Genomic DNA, 21,588 nt, shown 5'->3' on the forward strand with positions numbered 1-21,588 from the left:
AAATAAATAAATAAATAAATAAATAAATAAGAGAAAGTACTATTTCTAAGGTCTTTTTATGACACCAGCATTATCTTTATTCTAAAACCACATAAAGACACTACAAAGAAAGAAAATTACAGGTCAATATCTCTGATGAACATAGCTGTTAAAATCCCCAACAAAATATTAGCAAATTAGATCCAGCAATACATTAAAAAGATCACACACCATAACCAAGTGGGATTTATTTGGGGAATGCAAAGTGGGTCAATATTCAGAAATCAATAAATGTACTAATGAATAAATTTGGCCAAGTAGCTGGATATAAATTAACACACAGAGATTGATGGCATTTTATGTACTAATAATAAACTCTCAGAAAGAGACACTAACAAAACAATCCCATTTACCATTGCAATAACAACAATAACAACAAAAATAAGATACCTGGAATAAACTTAACAAAGATGGTAAAAGACCTTGACTCATAAAATTATAGGACATTGAGAACGCAGTGGTTCTCAACCTTCTGGCCCTTTAAATACAGTTCCTCATGTTGTGACCCAATCATAAAATTATTTTTGTTGCTACTTCATAACTGTAATGTTGCTACTGTTATGAATCATAATGTAAATATCTGATATGCAGGATGGTCTTAGGCAACCCCTGTGAAAAGTGTTGTTTGACCCCCAAAGGGTTCGTGACCCACAGGTTGAGAACTGCTGCTCTCTGCCTCATTAGAATTTAGGTGTTTCAATAAAATATTTACCAAATTAGAAATGAAACAAGGAGAGTAAATCTTTCTGCCTCCAGTCAAACAGAAGAGCCAGCAGAGACCTCACCCACAATCAGGGGAGCTGCCCTTTACCTGCTCATCCAAGGCCTGAGTTGGCACCCCATCTCTCCTTCTACTGTAGGAGAGGCTTTAGGGCTCAGACCCTGAGCATGGGGGATGGGAATGGGCAGCAGGGGTAGAGGGCATAGGCAAGGGCCAAGTTCCTTCTCATCTCAGGTTCCTTCAGCATGGGAGCTTAGAGCCTGCTGAGGGTCCACATGTGTGCGTGGGCGTCATGATCCCGGCCTCGGCCCCCATGGCTGTGCCTGCAGTGCCAGCCAGAATGGGTCGCCCATCCAGTTAACTCACTAAAGGTGCTCAGCACTTACCTGCCAGGGACACTCGCCATCTTTGCAGTCTCTCCCTCCCACTATCCTGACAAGTGAGTTCTCCTCTGCAGAGCTCGGCTGTGTGTTATTCAAGCCCGGCAGATCAAAAGGGTTTGTGGTGGTATCCAGGTCTCCATCGAAAGGGTTTGTGGTTCGATCCAGGTCTCCATCGAAAGGGTTCCTGGTGGGATCCAGGTCTCCACTGTCTTCTGGGGGATCCTCGCTGCTGTGGGCGGTCAGGGACCCTGGCCTCCTCCTCTGTGGCAGAGTGAGTTTCCCACAGGGATAAGACTCTGGAAGAAAAACCAATGGCCTCGGGCTTCAGCAAAGTGAGACCCTCCCTGTACCGCATGCACAGTTCATTAGCAGCAGGAGGCATAGGGAGGCCAGAGAGAGAGAGGCTCCGACCCCCAAGGTTATGGGTCGGGTCAGAGGGCCTGGAGAACTGCAGTTGGGGAAGAGTGAAGCGTGTGCTTGGTAACTGGGAAGGATGCGAGGAACTTTTGGGGTGCAGAGTGCCCTGTGTCTTGATCTCGGTGGCATTACAAGGTGGACGTGACTGTCATGATGCAAGGAAAGTGCCCTTCCCGTCAGTGCCCCCACTGTGTGTCAGTCTTACCTACAGGACCTGTTGAAGACACCGGCTCTGGGGCTGACCAGGATGCTGAAGCATTGAAGGGTCTGTCTATAAGCTACTTGGAAAATGCACCCACATACTACAGAGGCTGACAGTGGACAGAGGACACAGAAGGGCAGGCAGGCGATGAAGCAGGCAGAGAGGTTAATGGCAGAACCCAGGTAGGCACATAGGGGTGCTCACTGTCAAATCCTGTCAACCCTGCTGTGTGTGCAAACATTTTCTAATGAATTTTTGTTGTTTTAAATTGTTCTGGGAAAATGGGACAACATATGTAGACAACCTGAGTTATAAGAAGGAGCACTACACAACACGGCTTTGTATGATAATGTCTAACAGGGATGACTACCCTTAACATCACCAAGCTCAGGGGAGATGTCAGCAAATACCAGAAAGTTTCCTTTCTGTATTATTACCAACTAAGGAATTGAGGTGGAGAGAGGGGCCAACACCGGACAGAGAAAGGGAGAGTTGTGGAGGCCCATCAGAAAACAGAGGACAACCAAGATGGCAGCATAGGTAAACACCTGGACTCGCTGCTGCCCACAACCACATTAAAACTACAACTAAAAGACAAAACGAATAGCATCCAGAACCATGGGAAGGCTGGCTGAGTGGAAATTTTACCACTAGAAGGAAAGAGAAAAGCACACTGAGTCCAGTAGGAGGTGCAGAGGTGTGGAAATGTGGAGGTATGGAGGCTCGCGTGAAAGGGGCTGGCAGCTGGGTTCGCTGTTGTCTTTTTCAACCAGGAGGGAGATACAAGCTCCCGACTGCTCTGAAATCCAGTTCTGGGCGAGAATGTGGGGACTCAGACTCATAAGGAGTGAAACTGTACTGTCTGGCATAGGGCCGGAATGTGAGGGCGGCTTTCTCGCAGAGGTGCTTGCAGTGTTCATTGTTCCTGCACAGGGCGGAGGGACATAGAGACCCAGGGACCTATCGGGGGAGGGCCGATGGCAACCATTGCTGTTTGCACCCCACCGTGACTCCCTGAGACCACACTCCACCCAATTTACAACCCCACCCAAGCTGTGCCCAGAGGCTTTTGCATACGAATGGTCTGTCCTTTCTCCCCCTAAAAACCTGTCAAACTGCAGCTGGGTCAGAGAAACCCACAGCTTCCAAAAGGCCTAAGGCTATCATTAGCCTGCATTACTTCACAGTTCTGCCTCATCTGAGCACCTCCAAACCCCTAACAAAGAGGAGGAATCTGCAGATCTCTATAGCTCCCGTTGGGTGGCCTCAGGCAGTGGGTGACTTTGCACCCCCTTGGAGATCTAATAGTCAGTCTACCCAGTGGATAGAGTGAGACCATCCAGATTAAAACTCTTAACATCCATAAAGACACACTCAGGGGGCAGACTCAGTGAGCGCCAAAGCCCCACTGAAGCAAGACCTGCCCCATAAGGGTGTCTCCAGCACAGAAGTTCTCCCACGTAGACACAACTGGTCCTCACAGCCAATTGGCACGGAGGTCAATTCCTCCCAGTGACACCAACAGCAATCAAGGCTTAACTACAACAAGACTGTGCACACAGCCCACAAAGGGGTGCAACAAGAGTGTCCAGGTAATTGGGAATGCTGAGCCACTGGTCCCTATAGGACACCTAGCACACAAAGCCACTCTATCAACACAGGGAAGCAGTCAAAATGCGGAGACAAAGAAACAGGTCACAAATGAAAGAAATGGAGGAAAGCAAACTACTGGATATAGAGTTAATCTTCTAGAAATCTCCAAGGAACTTAGTGAGACTTTCAAGGTTCTTAGAGAAAATGCCAAAAAAATGGAAAAGGATCAGTCATAAATTAAGCATACACTGACTGAAATAAAGAATAATATACAGAGATCCAACTAGAGGGTCCCAAGAATCAAGTCAAAGATTTGAAATACGAAGAAGCATAAAACACCCGCCGGAAAAGCAAAAGGAAAAAAGAATCCAAAAATACAAAGATAGTGCAAGGAGCCGCTAAGACAACATCAAGCGTAACAACATCCGAATTATAGGGGTGCCAGAAGAAGAGAGAGAGCAAGATATTGAAAACCTATTTGAAGAAATAATGACAGAAAACTTCCCCTACCTGGTGAAAGAAATAGACTTACAAGTCCAGGAAGCTCAGAGAACCCCAAACAAAAGGAATCCAAAGGGGACCACACCAAGACACATCATAATTAAAATGCCAAGGACAAAAGACAAAGAGAGAATATTAAAAGCAGCAAGAGAAAAACAGTTAGTTACCTACAAGGGAGTACCCATACTGTCAGCTGATTTCTCAACAGAAACTATGCAGGCCAGAAGGGAGTGGCAAGAAATATTCAAAGTGATGAATAGCAAGAACCTACAACCAAGATTACTCTACCCAGCAAAGTTATCATTTAGAATTGAAGGTCAGAGAAAGAGCTTCACAGACAAGAAAAAGCTAAAGGAGTTCATCACCACCAAACCAGTATTATATGAAATGCGGAAGGGTATTCTTTAAGAAGAGGAAGAAGAAGAAAAAGGTAAAGATAAAAATTATGAACACCAAAGTGACAACAAATACATATCTGTCAACAAGTGAATCTAAAAATCAAGTCAATAAAAAATCTGATGAACAGAATAAACTGGTGAATAGAATAGAATCAGGGGAATAGAAAGGGAGTGGACTTACAATTCTCGGGGGAAAGGGAGTGTGGGTGGTGCAGGAAGAGTCTGGCCAAAAAGCATACACCTATGAACGAGGACAATGGGGCGGGGGGTGGTAAGGATAGGGAGTGGGGTTGGAACCAGGTGGAGGGGAGCTATGGGGGGAAAAAGAGGAACAAGTGTAATAATCTGAACAATAAAGGTTTATTTTAAGAAGAAAGAAAAAAAGAAAGCAGATGGCTCCTCTCTTTTGCCCTGGCTTTGCCTAAAATCAGATAAGCAGAATGTAGTTCTTTTTAGTGTTTGCGAGGGCTCCAGCAGGATCTGAAGGACCCCTCCCCATCCCCAGCAGACTTGTGCTGTGTTAGATGGAGATAAAGAGTTCGGTGTTGATATTTGTAATCACTATATTTTGAAATACTGAATTAGGAAGTAGTTTACCTCATCCCCCCCACCCCCCAATATCACACTTCATTAAATTGATTTGTAATTATTCCTGGAATTTAAACAAAATTTGCATGCATGTTACAGTCTACCCCCTATTGTTGAACCAGCATAAGTTTAAAAATCTCATTACCAATGGAGATGTAAATGATATTGTCTTTTACTTGTTGAGAGAGTTGATGTTATCTAATAGCAGTCATTCTGGAATGTTCCTGTCTTGTGGAGTGGGTCTGGGACTTTGTATTTGTACACCCTCACCTCCCTGACCCCCCTCGACCACTTGATGCTGAAGCTGTCAGTCAGTCAGGGAACCTGGCTTTGAAAAACAAGTTGGTGCCTTTGTGAGACTGAGAGAAAGGAGTGGCGCCTCAGCACCACTGGCTCCAGCTTGGCCCTGCAGCATAGGACGACCTTTGGACAGTGTGTGAGACCCCAGGGGCCTGGCCCGTACTCAGCCCCTTAATAGGCCATGCCCTCCCGAGCTTCTAGGCCAGACTCATCGTGTCCGGCTTTTATCAATCAAAATAATAAATAAATTTTATGAACATTGAGGCCCACACAACCTAAATTAGTTCTTTTTTGTTGTTGTTAATATCCTCCCGAGGATATTTTTTCATTGATTTTTAGGGAGAGTGGAAGAGAGAGGGAAAGACAGAGAGAAACATCAATGTGAGAGAAACACATCAATTGGTTGCCTCCTGCACGAGCCCCAACCAGGGTCCGGGCTGGGGAGGATCCTGAAACAGGTACGTACCCTTGCCCAGAATCGATCCCGGGACTCTCTGGTCCACAGGCTGACACTCTATCCACTGAGCCAAACCAGCTTGGGCCTAAATTAGTTCTCGAGGGGCCTCGGCTCCCCTCTTTCCAACTCTCCAGCTCCTACAGTCAGGCCTTGGCTGCCCTCACCCGCCTGCACTCTCATCTTGGTTCATTGTAACTCCCAGTCTCCCAAGTCTCCTGTCCTATCCAGGGGTACAAATCAGGCCTCCACACACTCATTACATAGTTAGGGTTTGCTATGAATCAGGCACTGTGCAAAGTGTCCTCCATGCATTGCTCTCTTAATTTGCACATTTACTAAGCAGTTAGGTAATATCGCCGGCTCAATTTTCAGGGAGCTCCCAGAAACGGGTTTGTCTCCAAATCTGCGGCCCACCCCGGCTGCTCCAGCTATCCTGCACTGGCCTCTCTGACTCAGGGAGCCCTGGTGGAGTTGCCCCATGCGCCTCCTACCTGTGGAGATGCAGGACTTGTCGTTGTCATCCAGGATGTACCCGCTGGCGCAAGAACACACCACGGAGATCTCCTCTCTGCAGAACTGGTCACAGTCCCCGTTGTTCCGGCTGCAGAATTTTCGCATGGCTGTAAGGGACGAATGTTAGTTCTCAGGACAGGCTGGGGAAATGAGGCTGCAGCTGGCCAGGAGAAAGGACAGCAGCCCCAGGGGGACATACACCCACCGTGAGCCCTACAGCAGCCACCTGGCTAGAACAAAAGGCCGGAGCCACATGGCCCATGCACATCAGCTGGTGCAAACAGGATGGGCTGCCCAGAGCAGCTGGTGGGGTGAGAGGACCATGCCTGTGTGTGTGCTTTTCTCACTGCCCAGGCTGCCTGGGGAAACCATGGCGTACAGTTAGGGCGAGAGCTGAGTATCTGCTGGGCCCTGGCACCAGCCTTCCAGGAGGTCCTTAAATAATCTGAACATGGCCAGTGAGGGCCCTGGAGGCTGGAAGGGTCTTAAGTTCAGCGCTAAGAAGGCACATGGGTCCTGACCAGCTTGGAAGGGCTGCCTGCAGGAGGGTGGGTTCCGGGCCAGGTGCTCAAGAGGAGCCTGGTGGAGTGGCCAGAGGCCCACCCACTCTGAGGCTAGAAGAGTCCCTGTGTAATAAGGGTCTCAGAGACTGGGGTCTGGGCCCCAGTGTGGTGGGAAGAAGAAACAAAACAGGCAGTGCACATCCTGGAGGCAGGCCAACCTGAGTGCCAAACTGGCCCTTCTGTCACTTGTGTGATTTGAGGAAGTCATTTCAACCTACGGGCCTCGGTTTCCTCACTTGTAAAGTGGAGGAGGCCGTACGACCTCACAGGAAACCTCACGGGTCACGGGAAGCTCTTGGCACGGTGTCCGTGTGAAGCCGAGTCTCCCTGGACCTCAGATCCGCAGCTCTGCCTGAGCCAGAATCACCCACCTGCTTCCTGTGTGCACTGAGCTCAACCTCCAAACTCACATCAGTGATGCTACCCTGGCCGTTTACACTCCGCACTTGGGTTTTGATGAAAAAGTAATTATGGTGCAAAGATCAACGTTAATGAAACTTTAGAAAACATTCACCATGGCCCTGGGGTCAGAGCCAAAAGGTGTGCAAGAGCGGCAGCTCTGGATTGGGATGAAACGATGCCTAATTGATATTCCTTCCCGGCAGAAAATATTCTGAAGTAATCTAATTGAAGAGCACATTCCAAAGATGATAAATTAAGTAATTTAAAAGAAATGCAAATCTTTCTCTTTAGGGAAATCCGGTTTAATATTAAAGCTAATTTTTATTTAAAAATTAACCAGCATATTAGGAAAACTCCTAGTGACTTTTCCAAGTAAGATTAATTAAATGTTTCAAATTTTTATAATTAGACAATCCCGATCAGTATTGGCATTTGCACTAATAAATGAGAGGTGTGGTGATTTAGAATCATTGCCCAGGACCACAAGGAATATAAGTAACAACGATGAGGGATACATTCTACTCCAAGAAGTCAATTCTCGTTTCTATGTTAGTGGGCCACATGCTTCATGAATGTTCCACAGCCTCTCTCAGAGGAACAGAGAGGGGACTGTGTGTTTCACTGAACTCCAACACTGAGTGGATTTTAGGGCCATTGATTTTTGTTGTTTTCTGTGACTACAGTGGCCCTTCATAATGGAGCACAGACTTGACATCAGAAGTGAATTGAGGTTGTTCCCTTGGACATTTTGACTTTTTCCCTCTTTCCCACATTCGATTCTTCAGGTAACTCGGACTTGAAGGCCTACCAAGAAGAGGAACTCACGTAATTCACAGTTTCTGCCTTCATATCCTTCCTGACAAGTGCAGGTGTATTCCCCAAGGCCGTCCTTACACCTGCCCTGATTCAGGCAGGGATTGCTTTCACACTGGTCACCATCTGCAAAGAAAGGGATTGGAAACCGAAGCTTGCGGGCAATTTCCATCACCATGGAAATGACTTTGCTGTGTTGATCTTGGCACACATTTTTCAGATAACTCGAATGAACGTGGACTTCTTCCTGTTTCCCTGTAAACAATTTCTCCTAACTGAACGTCACTGTATCCTCACCTTTTGTGGCTCTGTGTATGTGATGCTCTTATCTTACTGGATCATTGGCTGAGCTTTCTAGTTTTTGCTGAAATGTTTGACAGCATTTTTACATTAGAGTGAAGAGCTCTAGGAGGTGACTACATGGGACCATCTGGAAGGGGGAAGACGTGAGTGTCTGACACTGGACAACAGAGATGTTAGGGTTCCTGTTTCCAAATGCTCTGGGGGTAAAATGAGAATGCAGAGACAACTGCCCAGCACCAACACGGGACTTCACATTTCTTGGTGCATTTGTACAATCTAATTTAGAAATAAGTCCAATAGTCATTTTGAGAAATTTGAATGGTGTTGCCAGAATGAAAACATTAGTCAGGATTAATGCCATTTCAGATGGTATAAGGGTTGACTCAAGATGCTTACCTTATTATAGGATCCAATTTTTCCGACTCTATTTTTTTCCTAATATACTTGGGTTTTTAACATTATCACTAAATTTGGTATTCTCAAATGAGAATATACTGATTTAAATCTATATGTAAGTGGCAACATTAGGATTAGTGTAAAGTTACTATAAAAAACTATTTTACAATAACTGTTATGAAAATGCTCAGATGGAACAAGTTAAATACATAGGATTTAAACAGGAACAGAAAGGCAATTCAGCAAGCATTTTCAAAGTTCAAACACAATTTCTCCCAACTTAAATATCTTAATGAACCCCTCTCACTTAAGATTAAAATAGCATACATCTCACCTTTGTATATATTCCAGAATTCATTCTAAAAGAGAAAAAATATTTTAAAGAACATTAGGGAAAGCACAGACATTTTACACCTATAACAGATTAAAACCTAGTAACTCGAGAGGAGAGACCAAGATGGCGGCATAGGTAAACACCGGAGACTGCTGCCGCAAACAACCACTTCAAAAATACAACTAAAAGACGGAACGGACATCACCCAGAACCACAGGAAGGCTGGCTGAGGAGAGACTCTTCAACTAGAAGGAAAAATAACAGCACACCGAGGCTCAGAGGAGGCGCAGTGTGGAAAAAACTCAGGTGCGGAGGTGCGCGCGCAAAGCGGGCTGGTGGCTGAGAGCGCGGTTGTCGTTTTCGGTCAGGGGGGAGTCTCAGACTCTGAGCTCCAGATACGGGCGAATCGCTGGGGACTCGGACCCAAACGGGAGAAGCGGGAGTGTCTGGCATCAGTTGGAAGGCAGCTTTCCCTCCGAGGTTTGCAGCGGTTCCGGGGGTTCTGAGAAGCAGAGCCTCTGGGAACAGGACTGAGGGCACCATAACGGCTCCCTCCGCCCGCCCTGTTGAGCCCGCCCCGCCCAAGCCCTGCGCAGAGCCATTTGCCGGATCGCCGCAGGCAAAGGCTAGATTAGCGCCCCCCCAGAGGACAGAAGTTTTCCCACTGCAGCAGACACAGCTGATTCACACAGCCAGTCGGCCTGGTGGTCAAATCCCTCTAGTATTAACTACAACAATCAAGGCTCAACTAGAACAAGACTGCGCACAAAGACCACTAGGGGGTGCACCAAGAAAGCATAAAAAATGCGGAGACAAAAAAACATGACAGAAATGGAGGATATAGAGCTAAAAATCGCAATTTTGAGGGCTTGCAAAAATGTGCTAGAAGCTGTCAATAAACTTGAGGAGAGAGTCACGAAAACTAATGAGACCCTCGATGCTATGATAAAGAACCAACTAGAAATTAAGCATACACGGACTGAAATAAAGAATATTATACAGACACCCAATAGCAGACCAGAGGAGCGCAAGAATCAAGCCAAAGATTTGAAATGCGAAGAAGCAAAAAACACCCAACCGGAAAAGCAAAATGAAAAAAGAATCCGAAAATACGAAGATAGTGTAAGGAGCCTCTGGGACAGCTTCAAGCGTACAAACATCAGAATAATTGGGGTGCCAGAAGATGAGAGACAGCAAGATATTGAAAACCTATTTGAAGAAATAATGGCAGAAAACTTCCCCCACCTGGTGAAAGAAATGGACTTACAGGTCCAAGAAGCGCAGAGAACCCCAAACAAAAGGAATCCAAAGAGGACCACACCAAGACACATCATAATTAAAATGCCAAGAGCAAAAGACAAAGAGAGAATCTTAAAAGCAGCAAGAGAAAGAGACTCAATTACCTACAAGGGAATACCCATACGACTGTCAGCTGATTTCTCAACAGAAACTTGGCAGGCCAGAAGGGAATGGCAAGAAATATTCAAAGTGCTGAATACCAAGAACCTACAACCAAGAATACTTTATCCAGCAAAGCTATCATTCAGAATTGAAGGTCAGATAAAGAGCTTCACAGATAAGGAAAAGCTAAAGGAGTTCATCACCACTAAACCAGTATTATACGAAATGCTGAAAGGTATCCTTTAAGAAGAGGAAGAAGAAAAAGGTAAAGATACAAATTGTGAACAACAAACATGCATCTATCAACAAGTGAATCTAAGAATCAAGTGAATAAATAATCTGATGTACAGAATGAACTGGTGATTATAATGAATCAGGGACATAGAAAGGGAATGGACTGACTATTCTTGGCGGGGAAAGGGGAATGGGAGATGCGGGAAGAAACTGGACAAAAATCGTGCACCTATGGATGAGGACAGTGGGTGGGGAGTGAGGGCGGAGGGTGGGGCGGGAACTGGGAGGAGGGGAGTTATAGGGGGAAAAAAAGAGGAACAAATGTAACCTGAACAAAAAAGATTTAATTAGTCAGGATTAATGCCATTTCAGATGGTATAAGGATTGACTCAAGATGCTTACCTTATTATAGGGTCCAATCTTTCCGACTCTATTTCTTTCCTAATATACTTGGATTTTTAAAATTATCACTAAATTTGGTATTCTCAAATGAGAATATACTGATTTAAATCTATATGTAAGTGGCAACATTAGGATTAGTGTAAAGTTACTATAAAAAACTATTTTACAATAACTGTTATGAAAATGCTCAGATGGAACAAGTTAAATACATAGGATTTAAACAGGAACAGAAAGGCAATTCAGCAAGCATTTTCAAAGTTCAAACACAATTTCTCCCAACTTAAATATCCTAATGAACCCCTCTCACTTAAGATTAAAATAGCATACATCTCACCTTTGTATTTATTCCAGAATTCATTCTAAAAGAGAAAAAATATTTTAAAGAACATTAGGGAAAGCACAGACATTTTACACCTATAACACATTATAACCTAATAACTCAACTTGAATAGGATACTTTCCCAAACAGAGGTCATTTTCCAAAACAAATTGCTCTAGAACTATTCAATCTAAACGGGAAACTATTTTTTAGATCTTCTGTATCTATAAAGGTACAGATAGTGGCTTCAATCACCATCTCTGTTGAATATTGAAAGTGTATTTTCAAGTGAATCTCCAAGAAATGGATTGTACCAAAAATGCTTTGCTCTGTTTGCTACTCCAGTAAATGGTTTTTAGTTGAAATATTTGGGTCAAAGATTCAATAAAGAAATGAATTATTGGTTAATAATCATGGTAATTTAGAAAATGATCATTGGTAATTAACTCAAATCAGGGCATCAAGAGCCTACATTAACTAAAAAATGTTCATAGATTAAAACATTTTTTTTCTGTCTATAGTAGGTTAAATAGTGTCTCCCAACCCTCCAAATTCAGGTGTAAACTCACAATGTGACTTTTATTGGAAATAAGGTTTGTGCAGATGTAAGTAAGGTATCAATTGAGATGAGATCCTACTGGATTAGGGTGGGCCCCAAATCAATGAGGGGGTCCTTATAAGAGACAGAAAAGGACACAGACACACGGAGAGAAGGCCATGTGAAGATGGAAGCCGAGATTGGAGTGATGCATCTACAAGGCAAGGAAAGCCAAGGATTGTTGGCAGCCACCATAAGCTAGAAGAGAGGCGTGGAACAGATTCTTCCTCCGGTCTTCCAGAAGGAACAAACCCTGGTGACACCTTAATGTCGAACCTGTGGTCTCCAGCACTGAGAGAAAAAGCATTTTAAGACACCCAGTTTGTGGTTTTATTTTGCTTTTTTATTTATTTATTTATTTATTTATTTTAGTGTCTTAATGTGGAAGCTTAGAATATCAATCTGAGACCTTTCTTTTCCAATAAAAACTTTTAATGCTGTAAGTTCCCCTAGAAGCACTATGTTGTATATTCATTTTTGTTCAACTGGAAATATTTTCTAATTTCCTTTGAGACTTTCTCTTTGACCCACAAATTATTTAGAAGTGTGCTGTGTGCTGTTTAATTTCCAAATATGTAGAAATTTTCCTGTTACTGATTTTTGGTTAATTTCATTATGGTCAGATAACCTTTTATATGTTTTCAATCTTTAACATTTGTTAAGATGTGTTTTTTTTATTAAATCTTTATTGTTCAGATTATTACATTTGTTCCTCTTTTTCCCCTCCCATAACTCTCCTCCACCCAGTTCCCACCCACTGTCCTCATTCATAGGTTGGCGATTTTTGTCCAGTCTCTTCCCGCATCCCCCACACCCCTTTCCCCCCCAAGAATAGTCAGTCCATTCCCTTTCTATGCCCCTGATTCTATTATAATCACCAGTTTATTCTGTTCATCAGATTATTTATTCACTTGATTTTTAGATTCACTTGTTGATAGATGTGTATTTGTTGTTCATAATTTGTATCTTTACCTTTTTCTTCTTCTTCCTCTTCTTAAAGGATACCTTTCAGCATTTCATATAATACTGGTTTGGTGGTGATGAACTCCTTTAGCTTTTCCTTATCTGTGAAGCTCTTTATCTGACCTTCAATTCTGAATGATAGCTTTGCTGGATAAAGTAATCTTGGTTGTAGGTTCTTGCTATTCATCACTTTGAATATTTCTTGCCACTCCCTTCTGGCCTGCAAAGTTTCTGTTGAGAAATCAGCTGACAGTCGTATGGGTACTCCCTTATAGGTAACTGACTTTTTTTCTCTTGCTGCTTTTAAGATTCTCTCTTTGTCTTTTGCTCTTGGCATTTTAATTATGATGTGTCTTGGTGTGGTCCTCTTTGGATTCCTTTTGTTTGGGGTTCTCTGCGCTTCCTGGACTTGTAAGTCTATTTCTTTCACCAGGTAGGGGAAGTTTTCTGTCATTATTTCTTCAAATAGGTTTTCAATATCTTGCTCTCTCTCATCTTCTGGTACCCCTATAATTCTGATGTTGGTACGTTTGAAGCTGTCCCAGAGGCTCCTTACACTATCTTCGTATTTTTGGGTTCTTTTTTCATTTTGCTTTTCCGGTTGGGTGTTTCTCGCTTCTTCGCATTTCGAATCTTTGACTTGATTCTTGCGCTCCTCTGGTCTGCTGTTGGGAGTCTGTATAATATTCTTTATTTCAGTCAGTGTATGCTTACTTTCTAGATGGTCCTTTATCACACCATCGAGGGTCTCATTAGATTTCCTGTACATCTCATCAAGTTTATCGACAGACTCTAGAAGCCTCTTGAGAGACCTCAAAAGTGTGGTTCTGAACTCAATATCCTCCCTTGATAGTTTTGTCCTGTTTCTTTGTCTCCGCATTTTTTACGCTTTCTTGGTACACCCCCTAGTGGTCTTTGTGCGCAGTCTTGTTGTAGTTAAGCCTTGATTGTTGTAGTTAATACTAGAGGGATTTGACCTCCAGGCCAACTGGCTGTGTTAATCAGCTGTGTCTGCAGTGGAAGAACTTGTGTCCTCTAGGGAGGTGCTAATCTAGCCTTTGCCTGAGGCTATCCGGCAAATGCCTCTGTGCAGGGCTTGGGCGGGGCGGGTCCCACAGGATCAACAGGGCGGAGGAGGGAGCAGTTATGGCTGCTCTCAGCCCGTACCCAGGGGCTCTGCCTCTCTGTCCCAGCAACCGCTACAAACCTCGGAGGGACCATAGCCAGAGCCCGCTCCACGTGCGCCTCTGTACCTTAGTATTTTACTTCCACACCGCACCTCCTCTGAGTCTCAGTATGCTTTTCTCTTTCCTTCTAGTTGGAGAATTTCCACTCAGCCAGTCTTCCTGTGGTTCTCGGTGATGTCCGTTCCATCTTTTAGTTTTATTTTTGAAGTGGTTGTGCGAGGCAGCAAACTCTGGTGTTTACCTATGCTGCCATCTTGGTTTCTCCCCAAAAATCAAGATGTGTTTTTAGGACACAGGATATGGCCTATCTTGTAGAAAGTTCGGTGGATGCTGGGAACTTTGAGGAGAGGGGGTTTGCAACAGGACCGTTGGGAATCGTACAATTATCAGTTAGATTCAGGTGGAGTGATGTCTGGAGAACTGCAGGGGATACAAATGATAAACTCACAATTCTGTGGTACTTTGAATTCTCGTTTTCTTTAATGACTGCTGCTATTTACTTTTCAGGGTCCTCAAATAGTGGCTCCATGCAGTCTACCCAGGTTTTGTAGTTACATTCAGTGGGAGACAGGGTAGAGTGTGCTTTCTCCATATTACTTGGAACCAGACTTGTTGCTAACCTTTGATCCAGTAATCCTCTTTGGAGCAGCTGCTCTTCTTAGGAGATAATCCAGAAGAAATATACATGTGCATGATTTCATAATAGTAATATGAAAACATCTTATATGGCCAAAACGGGAAAGAAGTAAATGTGTTGATAGAATAGAATTTAATTTAGGTCTTTAAGATTATAAGTATGGTAGCTATATATAGAAGTAAGGAAGAGTGTTTGGGAGATGATGCTGAGAAAAAAGTAGTACCTAAACTTGGATTGGAATTACAAATATTCATTAATATTTTGTGTATGTATTTCATACACAAAACTATGCCTATGTGAATTCGAAGAGCATTTAAAAGTGAAAATACTTCTTGAAATTATGAATAACTTTTAAAAATAGACAAATCATTTATTTGGTAAGGCATGAAAATGAATTCTCAATGCCTCTTCTCTCTTCTGGTGGCTGAAATGAACACTGGTGGTCAAACGGATAGAAACATACACGAATCCCTTGCAGACCTTGAGCTTTTGCAGAAATACAAAGATGTCTGAGTCCCACAATTTACAGTGACTATTTTCTAGACAGAAGTGCCAAGTGTGTTTTCCAATGTATTAGTGGTTGCTATATTCTCCTTCCTAGCTTCAGGTTTTATGGGAGGAAACACAAGTACTTCTGTAATGTTAGTGGAGACTGTGAGACACATGGTGATGCGATGCGGTTACTATCCAAGCCCCAGCCAGCTGTGGGCACTCCATGGCAGTACAGAGCTTTTCATCTATGAACACAGCCTCCTCCTCATCAGTGCCTTTTATCTGCTCTTCCTTACCCTCCTTCCTCCGTCTCTCTCTTCCTTCAAAATTTTTAAGGGTTTATTTGAGGCAAGACTGATGGTAGTTGCCAGGAAGCAAGGTCTCAGATGCTTCTCTTTTGTTCTTTAAAAAACTGCTTGCTGCTGCATGGAACTGTTTAAGTCATTGTAGGTACTGCACACTTCCTTCTTCGTGACAAATAGCTCAAAGTGCTCAGAGAAACCCAGAGTGGTCCATTTGGCCAAACATCTCACTATCCGTGGGTGATCACAGATGAATATGAGGTTGCTGCAACTCACTTTCAGGAGCTCTCTGACAAGATTATCGGAGTCTGGCTGTGGCCTGAGGTAAAGGACATTCAATAGCTTTTGCCACACAGGTATTATTAAGAATGTTTTTTAGTTTCTTCAGTTCTGAACAAGGTTTGTTCCTGGCAGGTTAGTTCCTCACAGGGCTTTCTCACGTGCTTCTACCATGCTGACTCTGTAGATGGGGTGAAGTCAGTCTGATGGGTTTGGCCTTCTGGGCCATTGGGATGGTGGATGTGATCTTGTCTGTAATGTGCTTCACCATCCCTTACATAATTTCCATGGTTTCAGGAGATCATCATGATCTGTAGAGGCCATGTAAAATCACTGCTGGTGAATTAGAGTCAAATCATCTGGAACTGGCATTCAATTTCACAACCCGGGACAATGCCACTGCTCACCAGCATCTTGTGGCAGAGTTCTGGAGCAATTCTCATATGTAAGTTCATGTTCAGCTTATTTAGTGAGGTGATGAAAAACTTGGGCACATCTCCACTAGAGATGGCATTCATCCTAGGAATTTCAATGTCTAGGAATCCCAACTTACCAAAATCTTCTTATACATGTGATGCTATTACTGTGGATGATAAATTTCTTCTTTGCAAAGTCATTCAGGTCCAAGCCCAAGTATCTCCAATGATGTGTTTCTTTGTCTTTGAGGCCAAAGTGAGGATTAGGTGACATATATGAGCATTGAGGCAATAGTGTCATTTTATGGAGAATGACACTCTGCAAACCCTTCTTTGTTTTTCCAGGATTCTCTCGAACTCCAATTATGTCTCCCGAGGCAGTCTGTTATCGATATAAATAAATTCTTCTGATTTAAAATTCCTTGAATTGGCCATGACTTGCAACTTCACCTGTACTCGAAGGGCACAGAAGATGAACCTCCCCGGGCTCTTCTGGCATAGAGACTACCTACCCCTTAAGGTGATGTTGGTCAGGTGGTCAGCAGGTTCAGCAAGCGAGCGGGTCTACATGGAGCCTGTGTGGTGCGGGTCTCCTCAGCACTCAGCATGTGGTGGGAGCTCAACTGTGGTCTTGCAGTGTTAATGGGGGTCCTGCAGTATGGACGGGGTCCTGCAGTGTGGATGGGGGTCCTGCAGTGTGAATGGGAGTCCTGCAGTGTGGGTGGGGTTCTGCAGTGTGGGTGGGGTCCTGCAGTGTGGATGGGGCCCTGCAGTGTGGGTAGGGGTCCTGCAGTGTGGGTGGGGTCCCGTAGTGTGGGTGGGGTCCTGCAGTGTGGGTAGGGGTCCTGCTGTGTGGGTGGGGTCCTGCAGTGTGGGTGGGGTCCTGCAGTGTGGTTGGGGCCCTGCAGTGTGGATGGCGGTCCTGCAGTGTGGATGGCGGTCCTGCAGTGTGGGTATGGGTCCTGCAGTGTGGGTATGGGTCCTTCAGTGTGGGTATGGGTCCTGCAGTGTGGATGGGGGCCTTCAGTGTGGATGGGGGCCTTCAGTGTGGGTGGGGGTTCTGCAGTGGGGATGGCGGGTCCACTGTCTGTTTTCAGTGTTGTGGTGGTGGCAGCAGCCGGGCCTACCTGTCTCTCTCGGAGCTGCTGCTTGGCCTCCTTCTCGGCCACTTTCTCTTCAGCTTTAAAGTGTCTTCAGTTCATTCTTTCCCAGTATCACTTGCCGCCATTCACTGCCACCTCACGTCCTCATGGCGGCCATGTTTCCCCAGGGCCCTACCCAAAGTGGGTGAGGCTTATTAGCAACTTTCAGGGAAGCCTTTACTGTCGTGTGCCCGTGCGCCATAGCTCTGAAGGCTGCAACTCAGGTGCCAGACGTCAAATATGGCTATGGCCATGGATCTTGGCAAAATCCAATGACTCACAGTGTGTGTGTGTGTGTGTGTGTGTGTGTGTCTCCCAGTCCAGGGAGGTGTTGGCCAAGGGCATGAATAATTTTAAATAAACTTGTTATGTTTTAGAATAGATTTAACAATACCTTCAGAAGTTCTCATAATTCTTATAACCAATTTTTGGCCATACCTTCTCAGCTTCCTACCCACAAAACAAGGAGATATGTGGTGGGTGAGGAACCAGGAACGAAAGCCTTGGAAGTGGTAGAAAGAGACAGGCTCCCCACCTCCTACCCCAGAAAGCCTCTCCTGAGCTGTTCTCTGTGGTGGAGGCCACAGCACAGAAGGGCATGGAGTGAAGGCCCAGCGTGGGCGACACTGACAGCCTCCATAGACAGGTTAGCGGGGCCAGACAGCATCTCCATTCAGGCCCAGCACCGTCCACAACTGGTCTCCCCGTCTCACCAACCCTTACCGTCTTCTCCGTGTCCTCAAAGACTTCTCGGATCTCTTCGTAGTGGCAAGTCTCTTCCACACACTCACTTTCAAGGTCTTCTCTTTTTGTCTCTTCAGATAATGAATTGACCCTGTCCAGGAAGCTGTTGGCATGTTCCCGTTTGATGAACACTGGAAGACAGGGAAGCACACAAAGTACTTTATCAAATTATAAGGTCACTTCCCTGCTGCAAAAGGCTGAGAACTCCTTCCTCAGGCACCAGGCAGCTGGGAAAGAAACGCCCATCTCCCTCCTGACTCCTCCTTGAGTTACATACAGTACCTGTTCTAGACCCCACACACCCTTTTCTGGAGAAGTAGACACATCCCATCCAATCCACTACCACCCTCCCTGCACATTCACACCCAGCTTTAGGGTGGTCAATGCAAACCCCCTCTCCTGAACTCTCCCTTCTCAGAGTGGTTCCAGGCCACTGTCACCTCCCTCCCTGCAACCGGCTACTCCACTCTGTGCTTTGGCTCAGGCTGTGCCCCTCCACTCTCATCCTCACCCTGAGCCTCACCCACCCTGTATGTAGGTCAGAGTTCAGTGGGGAGTTGTGAAACTGTTTTGATCACGATCTACAATTAAAGGTCTGATTTATATCAAGTCCCAGGACTCCCAAATATAAATTAAAACAGAAGTTTTGCCCTAGCTGGTTTGGCTCAGTGGATAGAGCATCAGACTGTGGACCAGAGGGTCCTGAGTTCGATTCTGGTCGGGGGCACATGCTTGGTTGCAGGCTCCTCCCTGGCCTGGGCTGTGGTCGGAGTGTGTGAGGGAGGTGATCAATCGATGTGTTTCTCTCACATTGATATTTCTCTCTCTTCCACTCTCTCTAAAAACCAATGGAAAAATATCCTCAGGTGATGATTAAAAAACACAACAAAACAAAACAACCCCAGAAGTTTCAACCCGGCTGGTGTGGCTCAGTTGGTTGGAGTGTCGTCCGGGACACCAGAAGGTGACAGTTAGATTCCTAGTCAGGGCACACACTCAGGTTGTGGGTTCCGACCCTAGTCAGGGCACGTATGGGAAGCAATTGACGTTTCTTTCTCACGTCGATTTTTCTCTCTTTCTCTTTCTCTTCCCCCAAACCCCCCCTTCTCGTTTCCTTCCTTTCTGTCTCAAATCACTAAAAATACATCCTCAGGTGAGAATTACAAAGAAAAATAACAGCAATAACAAAAACAAAATAGAAATTTCAAGAAATAGTATTTACTATAATTTTCTACAAAATAGTACTTATTACAAAATTTTCTACTTGATTCTGTTATTTTTCATTAAAAGCAAAACCCCACTAAATTGATCTCATGACTCACAAATGAGTCGTGACCTGCTCATGACCAGTTAAAACGTGTTGGGTCAGAGAGCCTCTGAGTCCTCCCCGTGGTCTCTGTCTGCAGCTGGCTTGTCCCCACTCTCTGCCTGAGTCTTATCTCTCCCTCACTCACCACTCCTTTCTTCTTTCCATTGTGAGACAGGAGGCCCTCAGATTCTTTTCCTCGCCCTCTGCACTCCTCTCTCTTTTTCCACTGAAGAGTTTAGAGTTTCACCATAATACTCTCCACGTTGGTATTGCTAGTCCCAACTTTCATCCCAGCTCTATGCTTTCAACTCTCTCATCGTGGTGGATATCTCCCCTCATCTCAAACTCCAAACTCCCACGTCCAAAACCAAAACACACAGCCAGTGCTGCAGAATCTAGAAGGCCTGAGTTTCCAATACACCTTGGTCACCTACTACTTAATATTGGCAAATGCAAATTACAAGACATAGGCTTACTTCTTCGAGTTGTTTTAAAGAGTGTATACACTTCCCAGTGTCCAGTGTGGCACACATTAGGTGCTCAATGAAGGTTAGCTTCATTCCTACCTCAAATCACGTTCCCTTCCAAATTTCTCATTTCTTTTTGTGACATCAGTGTTACCCCAATAGCATCAGCCTCAAACTCGCTAGTATTTCTGGGCCTCTCCCCCACTACTTCGAATATCTGCTTCAATACCAAGTGCTGACTTTGAAATAAAATCCGCACAGCAGTTTCTCCCCTCTCATTCCCCTCCATGGGTCTCTTCTCTGTTCTGCTTTTCTCTTTCATTTTCTGACTTTGTACCGCTTTCTCCTCTCCTGCACACCTGGGTCGCTCCTCAGTGCTCCTGTCCTTGCACTTGGCCTAGGATGCAGACAAACCTCAGGGGTGATGCCACCTCTGTTCTCTCTTCTGACTTTGCTCTGCTTCTCTCCTTTCTGAGCCCTTTCTCTTTGGACAGGCCCTGGGGCCCTGGAAGGTCAAGGCACCCCCATCTGAGCCAGCCTTGGGCAGCCCCTCCCCCTGGCTGAGCCAGCCTGAGGGTGGCAACACCAGCTTCTCTCTCATTCTCTTCCCTGCCATGGACACTCTTCTCTGCCTGGGACCGACCCCCTCTCCTCCTCTCCCCCAGCTCCTGTTGGCAGAGGAAAGCGGCTTCTCTCTGTCTCTACCTGCCACCTCTCCATTCGCTCCCTCTCTTTCTTCATCTCCCCCTCTCTGTTTTCTGCCTCTCTTTCTCCCTCTGTCTCTCTCTGTGTGTGTGCCTGTCTCTGTGTTTGTCTGTCTCTGTCTTTCTGTCTGTCTATGTTTCTCTGTCTCTCTCCCTCTTCCTCTGTCCATGTGTTTCTATCTGTCTTTATGACCTCTGACCGGCTGTCTGACTCTCCACCCACAGGGAGGCACACCTGGCCCTAAGCTACCTTGTCTGAGACCGCCAAGCCCAGCTGTCTCATGTCAGCCTTTGACAGGGGACGGGCACCCACTATCTACACTGTGGAGGTTCAAGGGCATCACCCCAGCTCCCCACCCTTTCTCCTCCTCCAGGAGACCACCATTGTAGCCTGAGGTCGAGGGGTGCTTACCACTTCCCCCGGGTGACAGGAGGCTGGCCAGGGAGGCACTGAGCAGGAGGAGGCACAGCGGGCCGGCCATGGTGTGGCCTAGGACAGTGTTGCGGTCGCACTGTGATAGCCTCCAGGGCAAGGTTCACACTGTGGAGGTTCACGGGCATCACCCCAGCTCCCCACCCTTTCTCCTCCTCCAGGAGACCACCATTGTAGCCTGAGGTCGAGGGGTGCTTACCACTTCCCCCGGGTGACAGGAGGCTGGCCAGGGAGGCACTGAGCAGGAGGAGGCACAGCGGGCCGGCCATGGTGTGGCCTAGGACAGTGTTGCGGTCGCACTGTGATAGCCTCCAGGGCAAGGTTCACTCACCCCAGCTCCGAGGGTGGAGGATTGTCCTTCTGCTTATCACAGCCTTCTGATTGGAGCCTGGGCTGGCTGTGGGTGAGGGACAGGGGCAGGCGAGGGAGAGGAGCAGGCGAGGGACGGGGGTAGGTGACCACGCTCGGGGCAGCCCTGGGGAAGTCCTGTTGGAACCTCTTCGGTAACCGTATCCAGGGGGCTGCTTTGAGCATGGGAACTTTCTGTTCTGAGAAAGTATAAATGCAACTTTATAGTTTTCAGACATTTATGTGTGGCTCTCATTTCATCCTTACAATCATGATAGACGCTAAGTA

General features: G+C 45.6%; 1 protein-coding gene across 2 annotated transcripts in view; it reads right to left on the minus strand.

The window, feature by feature from the left end:
- Positions 1–21,053, minus strand: part of LOC102260494 (coagulation factor X-like) — a 25,193-nt gene extending 4,140 nt beyond the window's left edge. Inside the window, exons 1-6 of one of the 2 annotated variants that reach the window (XM_014531950.1) lie at positions 20,932–21,053; positions 18,019–18,170; positions 8,924–8,948; positions 7,903–8,016; positions 6,091–6,219; positions 1,147–1,439 (exon numbers count right to left, since the gene is read on the minus strand). In XM_014531950.1, the coding sequence (XP_014387436.1) occupies positions 1,147–1,439; positions 6,091–6,219; positions 7,903–8,016; positions 8,924–8,948; positions 18,019–18,170; positions 20,932–21,001 (783 nt within the window). In that variant the 5' untranslated portion in view covers positions 21,002–21,053. Of the gene's footprint in view, positions 1–1,146; positions 1,440–6,090; positions 6,220–7,902; positions 8,017–8,923; positions 8,949–11,294; positions 11,320–18,018; positions 18,171–20,931 lie in introns of both variants that reach the window. The other variant, XM_005884431.2, reaches the window with a different exon arrangement.
- Between the last annotated feature and the right edge of the window lie 535 nt (positions 21,054–21,588).

The sequence above is a fragment of the Myotis brandtii genome, unplaced genomic scaffold (genome assembly GCF_000412655.1).
Source record: "Myotis brandtii unplaced genomic scaffold, ASM41265v1 scaffold83, whole genome shotgun sequence".
Lineage (NCBI taxonomy): Eukaryota > Metazoa > Chordata > Mammalia > Chiroptera > Vespertilionidae > Myotis > Myotis brandtii.